Here is an 18,848-nt window from a genome sequence, read left to right on the forward strand (position 1 = left end):
GTGGTTGGAGATATTCTGTAGAGTGTTGCTTCTAAGTGTGTGTGGTTGGAGATATTCTGGAGAGTGTTGCTTCTAAGTGTGTGTGGTTGGAGATATTCTGGAGAGTGTTGCTTCTAAGTGTGTTTGGTTGGAGATATTCTGGAGATAAACTGGAGGTAATCTGAGGTATTCAGGAGGATAAATAAAAAGTAAAAATTCGTTTGATTTAAATTATTCGCCTCATTGGAATGGCAGACTTAGTTCAGTGTAATAGATGCTATGCATTTGTTTCACGTTCCACTTTTTGGAGGTTTATTTGTTGTCTAATCTGTAGACAGTCTGCTATCTTGCGGCAGGAGATTGTATTTTTGAAGTCTGAGATTTGTAAATTATCTGGTAAACAAACTCAGGCTGGAACTGCTGCAAAGCCACTGCCGCAGAGACATAATAGGAATGGCAGATGGATCACTGTAGGATCTGGTAGACTTAGAGTTGTGGATAAAAGGCATATTGCACAGTCTGTTGCTCTACATAATTCATTTTCTGCACTTTCAGAGTGTAATGGTGTTGTGGAGAGAGGAACGGAGGCTAGTGGTATTGTGGAGAGAGGAACTGAGGCTAGTGGTGTTGTGGAGAGAGGAACTGAGGCTAGTGGTGTTGTGGAGAGAGGAACTGAGGCTAGTGGTGTTGTGGAGAGAGGCACTGAGGGTAGTGGTGTTGTGGAGAGAGGCACTGAGGGTAGTGGTGTTGTGGAGAGAGGCACTGAGGCTAGTGGTGTTGTGGAGAGAGGAACTGAGGCTAGTGGTGTTGTGGAGAGAGGAACTGAGGCTAGTGGTGTTTTGGAGAGAGGAACTGAGGCTTAGTGGTGTTTTGGAGAGAGGAACTGAGGCTAGTGGTGTTTTGGAGAGAGGAACTGAGGCTATCGGTGTTGTGGAGAGAGGCACTGAGGCTAGTGGTGTTGTGGAGAGGGGCTTGGAGACTATGGCGAGGCCTAATAGAAAGCAGTTGTTGTTGGGGGATTCCATCATAAGAGGTGTGGAGATGGACAGTGGTGGTCTTGTGAGGTGTCTTCCCGGAGCTACTGCTCACAGAGACAGGAGACGTATCTGTAATATTGTTAAGTGAGCAAAGCAGGAAGAGGAATTGGATGTACTTGTCCATCTAGGGACAAATTACTTGGCTTGCAATGAGGTTTCAGAGGTTAAGGAAGTTAAGGAAGTTTTTAGTGTTTTTGCCAATGATATACGGCAGGTTGCTTCCACACTGTCATTCTCTGAAGTTCTGCCTGTGCATAACACTCAGAACGACAGGCGGATGCGTATTAGGGACTTTAACTTGTGGCTTGGTGAATGGTGTCGGGAGCAAGGATTTGGCTTTATTTCTCATGGTAGCTCTGTTTGGAATGGAAATAAACTGTAGAAAAAAGATGGTTTGCATCTTTCTTAAAAGGGAACAAATGTTCTCAGTGAGCAGTTCAGAGGTTTTGCTAGGATGTATTTAAACTAGGAGGAGAGGGGGGGGGGGAAAGGGTGATAAAACATCAATCCAATTGTCCCCCAAAACAAGGACAGAAGGTGCCTGTAGCAAGTGTGTTAAAAAATGATAAGCTAAGAGTCATGTCTACAAATGCTCGCAGTTTAGGGAATAAGATCCATGAACTTGTGGCAATAATGACGACTGGTAGTGTAGATTTAGTCGCTGTTACTGAGACATGGTATAATGAGAAAAATGACTGGGACATAGCAATACCAGGGTACTCTTTATATAGAAAAGACAGGGAAGGCAGGAAAGGGGGAGGGGTGGCCCTGTATGTGAAGGATAGCATAAAATCTAGCATAATAAAAGTTAGTGAGGTGAACATAGAGTCCGTTTGGGTTACGTTAGAATTTGGTAATCACACAGTAATTCGTGTAGGTGTGATTTATAGGCCCCCAGGACAAAGTGAAGAGTTAGATAATCTACTAGTTGAGGAAATAGCTAAAATGACAATGAAGGGGGAAATTATCATCATGGGTGACTTTAATCTTCCTGATGTGAATTGGAAAACAAAAATAGCTGCTTGTGCCAGGAGCACATATATTCTACACTCCCTACTGGGATTGTCTCTAAAACAAGTCGTTGAGGAGACCAACTTGTAAAGAGGCCATACTAGATTTAGTGTTAACAAATGGAGATTTGGTATCCGATACTACTGTAGGTGAAAGTTTAGGATCCAGTGATCATCAATCAGTGTGGTTTAATATAAGAAGAGTGACTGAGTCACACCACACAAAAACAAAAGTTTTAGACTTTAGAAAAACAGACTTTACTCAATTTAAAATATGTGTAAAGGAGTCATTATCAGACTGGAGCAATTTAAGTGGCGTCCAAGAGACATGGGATTATTTAAAAGTTGCACTACTGAAAGCTACAGAAAATTGCATTAGGCTTGTCAGTAAAAGCAAAAAATTCAAGAAACCACTGTGGTACTCCGCAGATGTGGCCAAAATAGTAAAAAATGAAAAGTTAGCATTAAGTAATTATAAAAAAACCCAGAGTGAGGAAGACACGCAGATCTATAAGATTAAGCAGAAAGAGGCTAAGCAAGTTATATGAGCCTCCGAAGCACACGCAGACGAGAAAATAGCACAGTCAGTAAAAAAGGGGGATACATTTTTTTTAGGTACATATATGAGAAAAGGAAAGTAAAACAAGGATTAGTTAGATTAAAAACAAAATAAGAAAGGTATGTAGAAGAGGATAAAGGTGTAGCTGACTGCCTCAATGGATATTTTTGTTCAGTATTTACAGATGAAAATGAAGGAAAGGGGCCTCAGTTAGGAAAAAGGACACATGAGTCATTTTTACATGTGAATTTACAGAGGAAGAGGTTCTATTTCAACTGTCAAAAGTAAAGACAAATAAGTCGATGGGGCCTGATGCGATACACCCAAAGTTATTAAAAGAGCTTAGTGGTGTACTAGCAAAATCATTAACTGATTTATTTAACCAATCATTGTTAACATGAGTAGTCCCAGAAGATTGGAAATTAGCGAATGTTGTACCCATTCCCAAGAAAGGTAGTAGGGAGCAGTCGGGCAACTATAGGCCAGTAAGCCTTACTTCAGTAGTGGGGAAAGTGATGGAAACCATGTTAAAGGATAGGATTGTTGAACATCCAAAATCACATGGATTTCAATATTAGAGACAACATGGGTTTACAACAGGGAAATCATGCCAAACTAATCTTATTGATTTTTTTGATTGGGTAACTAAAATAATAGATCAGGGTGGTGCAGTAGACATTGCTTACCTAGATTTCAGTAAGGCGTTTGACATTGTTGCACATAGAAGGCTTATCAATAAACTGCAATCTTTAAGTTTGGATTCCAATATTGTTGAATGGGTTAGGCAGTGGATAAATGACAGGCAACAGAGGGTTGTTGTCAATGAAGTATATTCAAAGCAAGGTCTAGTTACCAGTGGGGTACCTCAGGGATCTGTACTTGGACCCATTCTCTTTAATATTTTTATTAATGATATTGCAGAAGGTCTTGATGGTAAGGTGTGTCTTTTTGCGGATGATACTAAGATATGTAACAGGGTTGATGTTCCAGGAGGGATAAGCCAAATGGCTAATGATATAGGTAAACTAGAAAAATGGCCAGAGTTGTGGCAACTGACATTTAATGTGGATAAGTGCAAGATAATGCATCTTGGACGTAAAAACCCAAGGGCAGAGTACAGAATATTTGATAGAGTCCTAACCTCAACATCTGAGGAAAGGGATTTAGGGGTGATTATTTCTGATGACTTAAAGGTAGGCAGACAATGTAATAGAGCAGCAGGAAATGCTAGCAGAATGCTTGGTTGTATAGGGAGAGGTATTAGCAGTAGGAAGAGGGAAGTGCTCATGCCATTGTACAGAACACTGGTGAGACCTCACTTGGAGTATTGTACGCAGTACTGGAGACCGTATCTTCAGAAGGATATACTAAACTGGTTCATGGGTTGCAGGATAAAACTTACCAAAAAAGGTTAAAGGATCTTAACATGTATAGCTTGGAGGAAAGACGAGACGGGGGGGATATGATAGAAACATTTAAATACATAAAGGGAATCAACACAGTAAAGGAGGAGACTATATTTAAAAGAAGAAAAACTACCACAACAAGAGGACATAGTCTTAAATTAGAGGGTTTAAAAATAATATCAGGAAGTATTACTTTACTGAGAGGGTAGTGGATGCAAGGAATAGCCTTCCAGCTGAAGTGGTAGAGGTTAACACAGTAAAGGAGTTTAAGCATGCGTGGGATAGGCATAAGGCTATCCTAACTATAAGATAAGGCTAGAGACTAATGAAAGTATTTAGAAAATTGGGCAGACTAGATGGGTCGAATGGGTCTTATCTGCCGTCACATTCTATGTTTCTATATGTTTTTTGCAGATTTTCCCAAATATGACATTTGTAGAAATTACGAATTATGTGAGAATTATTTCAAACTCTTAATGCCTGCCATTTCATTGCTACTTAAAATCAAGGACTGATAACGCCAGGAAGCCAGAGAGCCGTGGCTGGTCAAGTCAAGAGAAGAGATAATTGAGTGTGTAAACAAGAGCTTCGGATATGTCTTCTGTTAGAAAGATATGTTTTTACAATGAACGCGGTAGGATTTAGAGATTGACTGTTTGTGAGCAATGAAATAGAGAATTGATGTCAATAATGATGCCATGTTTGAAAGCCTGTCGGGTAGGATAATGTTTGCATCATAATGGTTGCTACGTTAAACAAAGGGGAATCTGTCAAAAGAAGATTACTGCTCCAGTAAGGAAATAGAAGAAAAGAGATACACTGTTCAAGATAGAGGAGATGCAATCGATAACCTAATCCCAGAATGAACAAGAGAGATGTTGGTGATGAAAGTTTATATGATCGTCATCATGTACAAGTGGTATCTGAATCTACAAATAATGGCCTTTATTTAATATTGTTGGGTAAGCTTTCCAAAATGAAGCAATATTATGAATAATAGTTTATTTATGTAATATTTTGAAATGTTTAATTATTTTTTTTATATACATGATACATTTCTTGATATTAAAAATAATAATAATTTTAAACGTTTCTTCAAAAATATTGAATCATTTGAAAAGCCTTTGCAACAATATTAAAATCAAGGCCAATATCAGCATGTCATTAGAGTCAGCATAAAGTAAAAATAAAAAGGACTCTGAATGTAAGCCTTTAGTATTGTAACTGAGAAAGTCATCGGGAAGGAAACAAAAAAATAATATAAAACAAAGCCATAGGTCACTTTCTGTAGAGTGGCAAAACTGGACAACAGAAGTTCAAGCAGGCAACTGGATGTGAAGAAATTAGATGTTATAGTATGTATTAATACCTAAGGTAATATTAAACTACATTTTAATTAGTAGGGTTGAAGTCATGTCAACTTCATTGAGCATTCCGGGGTTAACCTACTAATTTTTTTTATAGAGTAATTGGAAGGGTGACTTTTGCTAGATTCGGCCAACGTAAGGTTGTGATTGTTGAAGTTGGGAATCAATTCAGCATATTTACAAATAAAATAAATGAAGGTTTTAGCGATGAAAAAAAATGTAGTTACATGTATGGAGTGAGGTCAAGGTAGGTGAGGGCAACAGAGTCTGCAGGTTAGAAAATGCCAACAGCCAGAACGGGAAAAGCTATGCTAGATCTATCTCATTTCTTAATTTCTTGTTTGTCATGTTGGACTGTTTTGGTTCTCAATTCACTTTTGAAAATGATAGTTTGCTCGATTATAACTCAACGAATTGGTAAAATATTTTTGAAAGGCAAGTGAAGCAACAAATATGAAGGTGGATAAAATTATTATACATCTAAACTTTTATATAATTGTGAAAATTATAAAAAAAAATTAAAATGTTTATTAAAAAAAAAAGCACATTTCTACAAAAACCCCAATACACCTTTGAACCAAAAAGTATGACATATTTCTTCAAAACAATCAAAAATAAAATGAGAGTGGTAAAAAAAAAAATGTTTCTCTTGGATAGATATCAGATTTTTATCTTGATGTTAAACATCTGCCATGTTAACTTGGGTTAAAAAGTACTCTAAGTAATGTTGTGGTCCAAATCTTGGATGAAGCAATACATTTATGTCTTCAGGTTTGGCATATCAAGCTATTAAACTCTTTGAAGCTGTCCATCAGACATTAACAGATTGGCAAACATAGAACTTTTCCTTCTGAACCATTCTATGTGTAAAGGAGACCACTTTTAGACATTTCTTTTAACGCTCATTTTATATCCCTTGTTGACAACTTGTATTTAAGTTCCACTAATATAGCGCAATTTCATTCAGACGCACTCAGATCCCAACTGTACAAGCTTGTCTAAAGGTCGGAGACAGGCAATTAGCCTTTGTACACTAGCCAAGATGCTCACACTCAACCGTCGAATCCATTTTTCTAAATTTGTTCATAAAAAGTAACTGCTTTAAAAAAACAAAAAATAAAACAGAAAACTCAAGAAACATTTGCTCTCTCATATTACATGGTTTACGTAATAAAGAAAATAAAATGAGATTGAAAAAAAATAGACGGATAACTTTTTCTCATCTTGTGATGTGTTTTTTACTTTCAGTGTAATTATCTGTTACTTTCTTCATCATATGATTCATATTGATAAGTTGTTTACCATACACCAATCAATTACTTGGCAGTAATATAGGTTGAATAAATGCATAAATACAGTTCCACTATTGTAGTTTAAAGTTTGAATCCCCAACTAGTAAAAGAAAGAACTGTACTGCTGTGCAGGATCTGTCACCCAAGTTGTGACATATGTTACATAAAGAAGGTAATATGGAAGTTCTTAAATATTTGATCTTGGTTTTAAGGACATGCTGTTAATATGTGCAGTAATGCATTTTGGTTTTTGGCTGCCCTAAGACCCAGATGCTTTGAGTCCCCTCCTGAAATATTTGATGCTATTTATTTTATATATATACACACACAACAATCCATTCACTTAGCAACACAATTATACATAAATACACAGACAATTGCATATACACACAGACCAATCACATACACACTGACTGTAACTGGGGTATTGGTCTCAGGCATGAGGACCAGAGTTGAACATCCTACAGTGTTCATGCCTTCTCCCTGTCCACATGGGCTCTGTGAAGATACCTGCTGGGGTTCTGCTGCCTGTCCTTTCCTTCTTCCACAACCCCCAGGAAGTGCCTTGAACTGCTCTTTTTAATCTCTCCTCAAACACCAGACAAGACTTAGTGAAGATTAGAGCAGAGCAAAGTATATCTGATTGTATATTTGAAGTGGACATCTGTTATTTAAGAAAATAGAAGGGGAGGACAAAAATTAGCAACCAATAACAGTTACAGGACTTTGAAAAGCAATCCCCCCTCCACCCCTCCCCCTGGTGTTTCGGGGCAGCACTAACACAATCAATGTGGCAATCATACAGATATTTAATCACTATGACAAACAAACAACGCCACAAACCGAAAATCCAAACTGATTTAAAAACTTTACCACAGTTTATATATCCACATGGCTGATTAGTGTTAAAGGATGACCATAGTCTATGGGAGGGAGGCTAGCCTACAAGCTCCTCCACAAGCCACGCAGTCTCTGTTTAGCTAGCATTTAATGACATGAGAGCCCAGTTCCATTTGGCAAACATTGAAAGGTGGAGAACCTTCTGTTACACCAACAAAGACACAATCACACACAGAGAGACACACACCAACAGTCACATATACAACAGAGAACAAAAAAGATTTTAGTCTTTTTTATTTTTTTTATTAGTTTTTTTTATCTACACTATTGCGGTCTCCCTTTGTTTTATACTTTTAGGTTGTGCATTTTTTTGTTCTATATTGATGGTTTTGAAGACATTGAGGAGTCTTTGCACTTCCTATTTATATTCATTGTATTTCCCCTTCTTATAGCCGCAAGGTTTTTTTTTGTACATATACAATAGACACACACACTAGCACATACAGACACAATCACACACAAACAAGTATATACACTTACAGACAATAATAATTCCATATGCAACAGACACAATCACACACACAGGCACATACATACACCAATACAAAGACATTTAAACACACATTCACACAGTTTTTAACTATCCTCCCTGTATCGACTCCACATCATGTCCCCCACACTGCGCTGGCAAAAGTTCATGGGTGATGTGAATCGAAGAAGCAGTTGCCCGCTTTAAGAAAATAAAAATAAACCCTGCGGGAATCCTGCTGCCAAACCTGCCCTCACCCCCAGGACATAGGCCTGGTTGGCCTAGGTCAAAAAAAACACTTGTATATATATGATCAACCTTAATAACTGACAAACCGCCCACTACTACAAACACTTTCTATCATGGGGTAACATGTTCATTTAAAAAGCATTATTATGTCCTTAAGAGAAGCTGTGTTTAATATCAGCACTGAGAGCAAACAGTATTCTGGCAGGGAGCTGCCAAACTAGAAGTGCTTATGGCAGAGGTTGAAAACGATTGTAGATATTAGGAGCCAAACAGATAGAGCCAACAATATTTTAGTTTTGTGTCCTGAATTCAGCAGCATACCAATATCCCTTACCCTATTGACACTACGTAACTGTTTTAGGAGTGATACAATCCTTATTAAGTAAATACATCCCAGCTAGCCAGACTCATGTGAAGCCAAGTAAAAGTAAACCATCGATTTAAAGAATGATGTGTTAGTCATTAATGCTTCAAATAAGCAGAATTGAGCTGGATCCCAGAGTTCTGTGCTTTTTGGGAGAGTTTCTCTGATGTCCCCAGCAGGGTTATATAAGGAAACAAAGCCAGGGCAGGGGGGCAGGAGCCCAAATTTGGGACAGCTGTGAGATATGGTTAAATAATACATTCCAATATGGTTTTTACAAAGACTGATTGACTTCAGTGGATAAAACAAACAAACAAACACACACGTTCAATGTATACATTTAGAATAAATCCTATCTCAGCACATATTCAATCTTCGGCAAAGAATGTCTAGGGAACTTGTACAACCTGGAAGTGACCTATTTGCAGCTCAGTGTGTTTGTATTGTTTAGACAGTAAGGATAACACATTCATTACAAGCCTGTCATCAGCTAGCACTGGCTGATCTATGTGTGTTTATACGAAGTTGAGAAGAACCCAATATAAACTTGAAGCCAAATGGAGCGGACTGAGAGGAAGCGTTATTTCCAGAACGTCTCTACTTGCTCCGCAATGATTTTATTTTGCTGATTAGGAAGGGGGGGAAATAAGAACTTATTCTTAACATCAGCTTTTTTTTTCTTCTTCTTTTAATTCCGAATGAATGTGCAATAATGATGTGCAGAAAAAATCATTAAAGGATCATTATAGGGTCAGGAACACAAACATGTATTCCTGACCCTATACTGTTAAAACCACCATCTAGCCCCGCTGGGCCCCTCATGCCTCCATAAATATAACAACATCTTACTGTATTTAAAGGACCATTCTAGGCACCCAGACCACTTCAGCTTAATGAAGTGGTCTGGGTGCCAGGTCCAGCTAGGGTTAACCCATTTTTTTTATAAACATAGCAGTTTCAGATAAACTGCTATGTTTATAAATGGGTTAATCCAGCCCTCAAAGCCTCTAGTGGCTGTCTCATTGACAGCCGCTAGAGGCGCTTGCGTGATTCTCACTGTGAAAATCACAGTGAGAGCACGCAAGCGTCCATAGGAAAGCATTGATAATGCTTTCCTATGAGACCGGCTGAATGCGCGCGCAGCTCTTGCTGCGCGTGCGCATTCAGCCGAATGGGAGGCGAGGAGGAGGATCAGAGGAGGAGAGCTCCCCGCCCGGCGCTGGAGAAAGGTAAGTTTTAACCCCTTTCCTCTCCCCAGAGCCCGACGGGAGGGGGTCCCTGAGGGTGGGGGCACCCTCAGGGCACTATAGTGCCAGGAAAATGAGTATGTTTTCCTGGCACTATAGTGGTCCTTTAAGCCAGAAGCTGTAACTCTGCATGCTGTTTGCCTAAAAAAAACAAGCTGTCTGCTGACATCATCAGAAGTGGTAGCCTGATCCAATCACAGTGCTTCCCCATAGGATTGGCTGAGACTGACAAGGAGGCAGATCAGTGGCAGAGCCAGCATGATTCAAACAAAGCCCTGGCCAATCAGCATCTCCTCATAGAGATGAATTGAATCAATGAATCTCTATGAGGAAAGTACAGTGTCTGTATGCAAAGGGAGGAGATACTGAATGTTTGGATGCATTTTAGGCAGCCATGACCCAAAAAGGATCTCTAACAGCTATCTGAGCAGTGGCCAGTGAAGTTATCACTAGGCTGTAATGTAAACACTGCATTTTCTCTGAAAAGACCGTGTTTACAGCAAAAAGCCTGTAGGTAATGATTCTACTCACCAGAACAAATTCAATAAGCTGTAGTTGTTCTGGTGACTATAGTGTCCCTTTAACTGTTTTGCAACATTTCTCGGGAACAAATAGTATATTTTATTGCTACAAAAATAAGCTGCAAGGGAAGATTTTGGCAGAACCATCTAAACCTACTATTTGAAAATAGCAAAAGTAGCAAATGAAATGGAACATGTCTATAGCTTTTTAAAAGAACACTATAGTCACCCAGGCCATTTCATTCACAATAAGTGGTTATAGTGCAGAGGACCTGCCATTTTAATCCTGCAATGTGATTTTTTTTTTTTTTTTTTTTTTTTTTTTTTTAAATCGGCAATGATTGCATTGCAGGGTTCAAATGAGTAGCTGACTGCCTCAATTAATATTTTTGTTTAGTATTTACAGATGAAAATGAAGAAAATGATAGGAAAAATGACAAATTAGTAATTTGTTACATGTGAGTTTACAGAGGAAGAAGTTCTATTTCAAGTGTCAAAAGTAAAGTCAAATAGGTCTATGGGGCCTGATGGAATACACCCAAAATTATTAAAAGAGCTTAGTGGTGTACTAGCAAAACCATTAACAGATTTATTTAACCAATCATTGTTAACAGGAGTAGTCCCAGAAGATTGGAAGTTAGTGAATGTTGTGCCCATTCATAAGAAAGGCAGTAGGGAGGAGTCGGGCAACTATAGGCTAGTAAGCCTTACTTCAGTAGTTGGGGACGTAATGGAAATGTTAAAGGATAGTATTGTTGAACATTGTGCAGTAGACATTGCTTACCTAGATTTAAGTAAGGCTTTTGACTCTGTTGCACGTTGAAGGCTTATCAACAAACTGTATTTTTTAGTTTGGATTTGAATATTGTTTAATGGGTAAGGCAGTGGCTGAGCGACAGGCAATAGAGGGTTGCAGTCAATGAAGTATATTTGAAGCATGGTCTTGTAACCATTGGGGTACCTCAGGGATCTATACTTGGACTTATTCTCTTTAATAATTTTATTAGTGGCATATTGGTATGCCATCATAGGGGTAATTCTCATTCCTGGGCTACCATACGGTCTCAAAGACAACGTAACCAATCTGGCCAAATTCAATGTGAAAAAAACTGAAAAATGTAAAATGCTATATTTGACCCTGTAACTTCCCAAAACACCATATAACCTGTACATAGGGGGTACTGTATTACATGTGAGACATCACTGAATACAAATATGTGTATTTTATTGCAATAAAAGCAATCAGTATTATGACATTCACAGTTAAAATCTCACGCAGAACTAAAAAATAAAAAATTTCTTAATGTATCACTTTTTTATATTTTATTAATACTACATTATATTTCATAGCTAAATATTTGAAGTTACATGAAAGTCCTATTTCTCATGAATAAAACGATATATAATAAGTGTGGGTGCACTTAATATGAAATAGGTGAATTATGGTTGAACAGACATATAGTCAAATTCCAAGTTTTGTTTACGTTTTATTTTGGTCAAAATGTGTACATTTGACACGGTCCTCAAGGGGTTAAATTAGAGGGGCAAAGATTTCAAGATAATATCAGGAAGTATTACTTGACTGAGAGGGTAGTGGATGCATGGAATAGCCTTCCAGCTCAAGTGGTAGAGGTTAACACAGTGAGGGAGTTTAAGCATCCGTGGGATAGGCATAAGGCTATCCTAACTATAAAATAATGCCATAGACTAATTAAAGTATTTAGAAAATTGCCGTCACATTCTATGTTTCTATGTTTCAATCCACATCTAGTGGCCGTCTTCCTGAGAGCCACTAGAGGAGCTTACTCATCCGGACCAAGTAAAAATCAGTGTGAGAATCAAAAACTGCGGATAGCAGCATTTGATTGGAGGAGCATAGCATGAGGCTGCACATGCATACCTTCATTCCATTGGTTCTTATAACAAGCAATGGATTGGAGGAGATCACAAACATGTCAGCAGTATATGCGGACATCTTCAAAGGCAAAGCTGGTGGTTGCAGCAGATGAGTGTCAGTGCTGGAAACAACTAATCTCTTTTAAACATTCATTTTTAGCAGCGACCGGGGGTGGGCAGAAGGGAACCTAGAGTTCAGAAATACCGTTCGTTATTTTCGGGAATATAGGTTTCCTTTAATATAAAAACTGGAGTGCTAATCATTGTAAAACATTGTGACTTCTCACTTGGTGTCTATTACCACCACTACTCCCCACCTCCTCTACAGCTCTATGAGAGCTGGAAGATCCTGCTTAGGAACCCCGGTTAGCGCGAATTAAGTGTAGGGCTATCTCACTGGCTGAAAGGTCAGCTTATCGCTCTCAACCAATGGGCTAAGTCCTGCTGACTAAGCTCAGACAGAGCGCGTCTGGAATTCTGTGGGAAGTAATGGAAGCAGGGAGGCTGGCAGGCACCAGGAAGAAGTCAAACTTTTCTAAAATAATGTGACTACTTACAATTTGTGGTGCCTGCTCTCCTTGCACCATAACTACTACAAAGGGCTGTAGTGTCCCTTTAAAGGCTTTAGAGTCCCTGTCCCCAGTTATCTAGGTCCCCGTTTACATGTGCCTTAAAAGAGAATACAATTAAATGTTTACTTACCTTTTCCCTGCCTACCTCTCTGCCTCCTGGGACATCATGGTTCTATAGTTTATGACATCCATAAGTGGTCCACTCAAAAGCTCCTCATAGAGGAGGGACCTGATGCACATGCTTTCCCAAGGGGGATTTTATATCATGTGACTGAGTTTTACTCTGTCAGAGCCACAGGAGCACCTCTAGTGACTACCAATAAGGCAGCCACTAGAGGAGGATTGAACCCTGTGCTGTAAACATTGCAGTTTCTAAAAGTATAGGACCACAACACACAGACCACTTAATTAAGATGAAAAGGGCAGGGTAATTTTCGTGGTCTTTTAAAGGAACACTCCAAGCATTCATTTATGTGCCCTGCTTAGCATATCATGCAAAGGGGTCTCCTTTCCTTGATTGCAAAAAAAAAAAAAAAAAAAAAGCAAAACAAAAATAAAAGTCACTCCACATATGATTACTCCCCTTGGGTACCGGATATCAGAAAGCTATACATCCTCCTCTATTCATTTAAATATTGCTACAGGTATAGCACAATCATTTTTAAATCCCCACCTCCCTGAAAAGGACCTGAACAATTACGTCTGACAGTTTCACTTACACAGCTTAGAAAGGAGGCTTGAAATGGGGCACCGGTTAGTGGATGGGTGGCGGATCAAGGGTGTCTTGTTAAGGTTCCATCTACAAATATTAACAGGTGTGCGAAACCCTTCAACGGACTTAGATTAGTTACTGAGGGTGCAGCTAAAGGAATTATACAGGTTAAAACAAAGTAATCATCTCACGCTCAAAATACAGATTTTAATGAAATCTTGGCTAGTAAGAAAGAATGTGGCAGTAATCACTAGAGTTGGACAACGTGTACTTTGGTTGTATGTGAGAAGTAAACACTCGTGAATCAGATTTTTTGTTATATTCTGTTTGAAACGCTTGCAAATTAATATACAGGAGAACACACTATCGTTTTATCATCCACAGATTGTTAATTGTGTTAAACAAAGGAACACTGTTCTGTTTTAAATGATTCCTTGAACTGAATCTATAATTAAAGCTATAACCAATGAATGGGCCATTGCGTCATTTCAGACAGACCCTCTGATTTTCAGATTTAAAGCATTTAATCAAGTCCCTTAATCGGAAGTTGCAGTGACAAGAGAAAGAGAAGAACCCTTGATGGTGACGTAGTCACATTTGTGCTGGATATGGTGGTTGCTCTCGAGTACCATGTATTGTACACTCACCCATTCTATCTCCTGCTCTATTAATTAAACACTATAGGCACCCAAACCACTTCATCTAATTGAAGTGGTCTGGGTGCAGTGTCCCTGTCCTTTTAACCCTGCAAAGTAAAACATGGCAGTTGTATAGCAACTGCAATGTTTACATTGTGGGGATAAGTCTACCTCTACTAGCCTGTAAGCATGACAGTCATTGGAGGTGCTTCCACTCCACTGATCGAGTAAAATGGACACGTGATGTGAAAGTCCCCGTAGGGAAGCATTGATTTCCCTGTGCATGTCCATTACGTCCACAGTGTTCCTGTATGAGGAGCATTAGATTGGCTCATCACAGAAGATGCCATTATTTTTCTGTGACCTCGCATGAGTCGCAGAGGAAAACAGCGACCAGGCAACCTCGGCGCTGGAAAAGGGCAATTACATTTTTTTTGCGGGAGGAGTAAACATCCTGAAAACAAGTAGGGACAATACAGTGCCATATGAATCCCAAATTCAGTGGGTCTGTCACGATTTTCGGGCCTTGTCCCACTTTTGGGAACCCCAGGGAATTGTCCCCAAGAATCATAGGATGATCATATCAACAGACGTGCTTGCGCAATGATTAGGGCACTAGGACCCTGCAGAGGTCCTGAAGAAATGCTCCCTGCAGTATCTGCCCTCCGTGGGTCAACCTGCATCATTGACAGGCAGCTTGGCGAACAGTCATTGTATGCAGAACTTTCTGGTCATAGAATTGCATCACTGCCCACTCCCCTTACCTCTCTCCCGCAAGCATCCGGATTCGCAGAATGCTGTAGTTGGGAGGTATGGTGTTAGGAATACAGATTTGTATTCCTAACGCTATAGTGTTCCTTTAATAGCCTGCTAGAACCTGCAACAGCCTATTGTGTGTGATTATAATACAATTAAGAAAGCAGGAGGTAAGTTCTGGTAAGTTCACATGATTAATGGAGGCTATGTGCTTCTTAGCAAGGGGAGGTGTGGCTAGGGTTGCAAAAGAAAAGTGATTTGACACAGAAATAATTGAGCAGTGAGATTAAAAAATTGTGCCTGACACATGTGTATGTCGATAGTGTATACTATGTGTGCACAAAATATACAAACAATTATATGGGGAATATCTTTACTGTGACAACGTCAAGCATGGCAGCAGGATTTTGGTCCCAATGATACCTGCAGTTATAAACAAATCGAATAAAGGAAAGTGAAACAAAGTGAATAAGGGAGAACAGGAGACATGGGCTTGACCACAGTTAACTTATGGTGCTCTGAAAGTCCCTTTAATTGACAGTGTAGCTAGTTTATCATATTCCTGCAGAAATGTCAAGACTGGGAGGCACAAAGGTTTGCTCTTAGGTCATACAATACCAGTGGCATAGCATGGGTTGCCAGTGCCTGGATCATGGCAAGTATTGCGCCCCCTAACCCGTGGACTGTTAGCACTCCCCGAGTGGTGGATTTTATAAATTATGCAATGCAAATATAAGTATCGCACACACATAACCGAGATTAGGGAAGGAGGAGCAAGTATGGTACTGGTATGACATAATTTAATAGGCATTTACATAAGCATATTAATAGCCTAGTCTCCTATTTGAAGATACCAGCAGTATCTTCAAACAGTACATCACGCTATCAATAGGCATGATGTAATTCACCAATAAGGATTACATGAGGACATTATGGCTGTAATCAGCAAGATTTGACACATCATGTTGAAAAACTGTGTGGACTGTTCGAACTTCAAGAGATTTTCTGCATGAGGGGTACGGCGTGCTATTTTTGAAAATGTTATTTTGTAAAACCTATTACCAATTTCTTGCCCCAGAATTGTGCGCCCAATACTTAAAGGAGTTAATCACACCTTGGAAAATCCAGCAGAGTAAATGGTGGGCTTGAAAAAGACCTTTACGGTCGAAACGTTGCGCTACATTCTGTTGCAATAAAACTGCCTGCGGCTTGAATTCGGAGTGCCTGTGAGTCTTTCTTCTTTACCTTGGAAAATCCAGGCAAAAACGCATTTCATGATTGCGAATTCTGTAAAAATTAGAATGTGCATTCGTGCGGATAATGTTTTAAGCCGAAAACTGCTGCGTGCATGCCTATTTTGAAAGTGTATTGATATTGGTATGTGTGCTATGTGTAAGTTGTCCTGCTTTGGAACAAAAAGAATAAAAAAAAAAAAAGAAAAGATTTGTGCGCCCAGGGCAACCGCCCCCCGGGGCCCCCTACGTTATGCCACTGTATAAAAATATTCTAGATCTGTTAAAACACACACAATATGTAATTCAAGGCATAAATGCATATAAATCTTTTCAACACTTTTGCAAAGAACCTGAAATACAAAAGTACTCACTGGTCAGCCCTTACCATATCGTAAGCAGAGAGAAGCTTTTTCTGGACATCAGGAACTGTCCCTACAGGCTCCAGATATGGATACGTATCTTTTATAATCAGAGAGACCGAGGGCGTATTATCGCTATTGACAAGACGTGAAGCAAGTGACAACATGCACTGCTTGAGGCTTGAACTTGTTGGGAGTCCACAGAGTTCCTTCAGGGATATCAATGCATTCTGGTAAAAGGGAATTAAGACAGCTTTATTAAACAGTGTAAAAGTAAATATTTATTGATCTACTTGGAAACCGTTTATAACGTTTCCTTAGAATGTTGCCAAAACATCTAAATTACAAGGTTACATTTGTATGAGTCTACACATTAACCATACGTTATGCAATCATTTGTTTTCAAACATAAACCAAGTGCAGTGGTTTATTGATAATATATTGGTTTTATTTTCCCCACACATTGCAATCGGTGGAGAATTTCACTAATCTGATATTTCTACTGTACCAGATTAGGTTTTGGGAATTATATTTTTTTCAAACACATTCTGCACTTTTATTGTGAATTCTACAGATTAAACAATAAATAGTACTGACCCCAGATTTGTATACTTTACATCCTCTCAGAATATATCAGCTTTGTGAGAACTCATTGGGACCAGTAACAGACATGCTCTCATTCTGATGGACTGATCGGCTGGACCAATGGCATCTTTGAGGTGGAATACCAGGTTGCAAATTTAAGCTAGCTCATTATTGGCAAAGAATTTGCAAAATCAAAACTTAATGCATATGAGGTACTTTGAGTTATTTTCCATAAGGTTCTTTTAACCACAAATTCACACCAAAGTTTGGAGTCATATTTATGTATGCAATTTTCACATATACATTGTACTTGAACTGTGAATTTCATTAAGACTGACGTGCCTGGGAGGCAATTGGTCTGAGTTGCTGGACTGCCTCATTTGTGAGACATCCAGTGATAACACAACACAAGCCAAGTGTGGTGTATACAGGCTACAGAGAATGCCATGAAGAATCCAGTGCTATTACAGCCTGTCACAGCAACCAGATACCTGCAGCAGGTGTAGATTGTGTATTGTGAGATGATCTCATACCTGAGGCATGCATTGATAGCCTGATACATGCTGGAAGTCACCAAAGATTTTTTTTTTATTTTTTTAAAGGGAGGGTTATGCAGGAGAATTGAAGATACATTTCTGCACCTTAAATTCACTTTTGTTCTGGTTTACTTCAAATAAAAACAGATTGCAAAGGTTTTTAAACTTGAGATGTTCACAATTAAATTAAAAAAAATTGAGGCTAAAAATATCAAAGCACATCCCTGTGCTTAGAGAAATGCAAGAAAGTTAACGGCATCCTATAGTGCCAGGGAAACAAAGCCATTTTCCTGGCACTACAGGGATAACATGTCCCCCTTCCAGTGCGGCTAAAACCCCTTCTGGCACTTACTTGAATCCAGCGCCAATGTCCCTCGACACTGGGTCAGGCTCCACTAAAGCCCCCCCCCAAAGTCAGCCAGCGGGGGAGACCTAATGTTCATACGTGGCATTAGACCTCCCCATAGGAAAGCACTATTCAATGCTTTCCTATGGGGAAATTCTAACGCTGGATGTCCATGAGGACATGTCATGATTCCCTTTTATTCCAGAAGCTTGGTCCTTAAGGGGTTAAGCTAATTGGTGCTAAGAAGCTGTACCTAAAAATGTAAACTGTTTAAAATTTTATTTCCATAACGAAACCCTTGGGCTCCACCCCTACCCACGGACATGAAACAGAACAGGCTAGTTTTTATTGATTTGTCCAGGCACTCACATTGTTCAAGTAATTCTCTTTAACTTGCAAACAAAAACTGCAAATCATGAAAACGTTGAAGATTTCAAAAAAATATATATTTTTTTTTCAGAGATAGCATTCTAGTAGGATAACCCTTCTATATGATATATTCCTTTTCTCCTGCACTACCATTACATGGACCCGTCTACCTTTCACAATGAGCCAACCAAGCACTTGGATGATGCAAACTTGCTCAACGATCTAATCTTCTTTGAGTGTGGATGAAATCCCCAAATAATGCAGTTAAGTAAAAGGTACATTACCAAGGACAGTTTCCATCACACCTACTATGATAAGCTGTAGTAGAACAATTGAAGCAGGATGATTATAAATTATGAAAGATAAATGAGAACAAAATCAATGTCACAACCGGAATCACTAGGTCCCATGGGTTCCCACCTCCAAACCCTGATAAACAAAAGG

General features: G+C 39.1%; 1 protein-coding gene across 1 annotated transcript in view; it reads right to left on the reverse strand.

Moving 5' to 3' along the window:
* The window catches only part of PLCL1 (phospholipase C like 1 (inactive)), a 281,756-nt gene that overhangs the window by 95,937 nt on the left and 166,971 nt on the right, over positions 1 to 18,848 (reverse strand). Inside the window, exon 3 of the mRNA XM_063429886.1 lies at positions 16,595 to 16,798. Coding sequence (XP_063285956.1) covers positions 16,595 to 16,798 — 204 coding nt within the window. The remainder of the gene's footprint in view (positions 1 to 16,594; positions 16,799 to 18,848) is intronic.

The sequence above is a fragment of the Pelobates fuscus genome, chromosome 8 (genome assembly GCF_036172605.1).
Source record: "Pelobates fuscus isolate aPelFus1 chromosome 8, aPelFus1.pri, whole genome shotgun sequence".
Taxonomy (NCBI): Eukaryota; Metazoa; Chordata; class Amphibia; order Anura; family Pelobatidae; genus Pelobates; species Pelobates fuscus.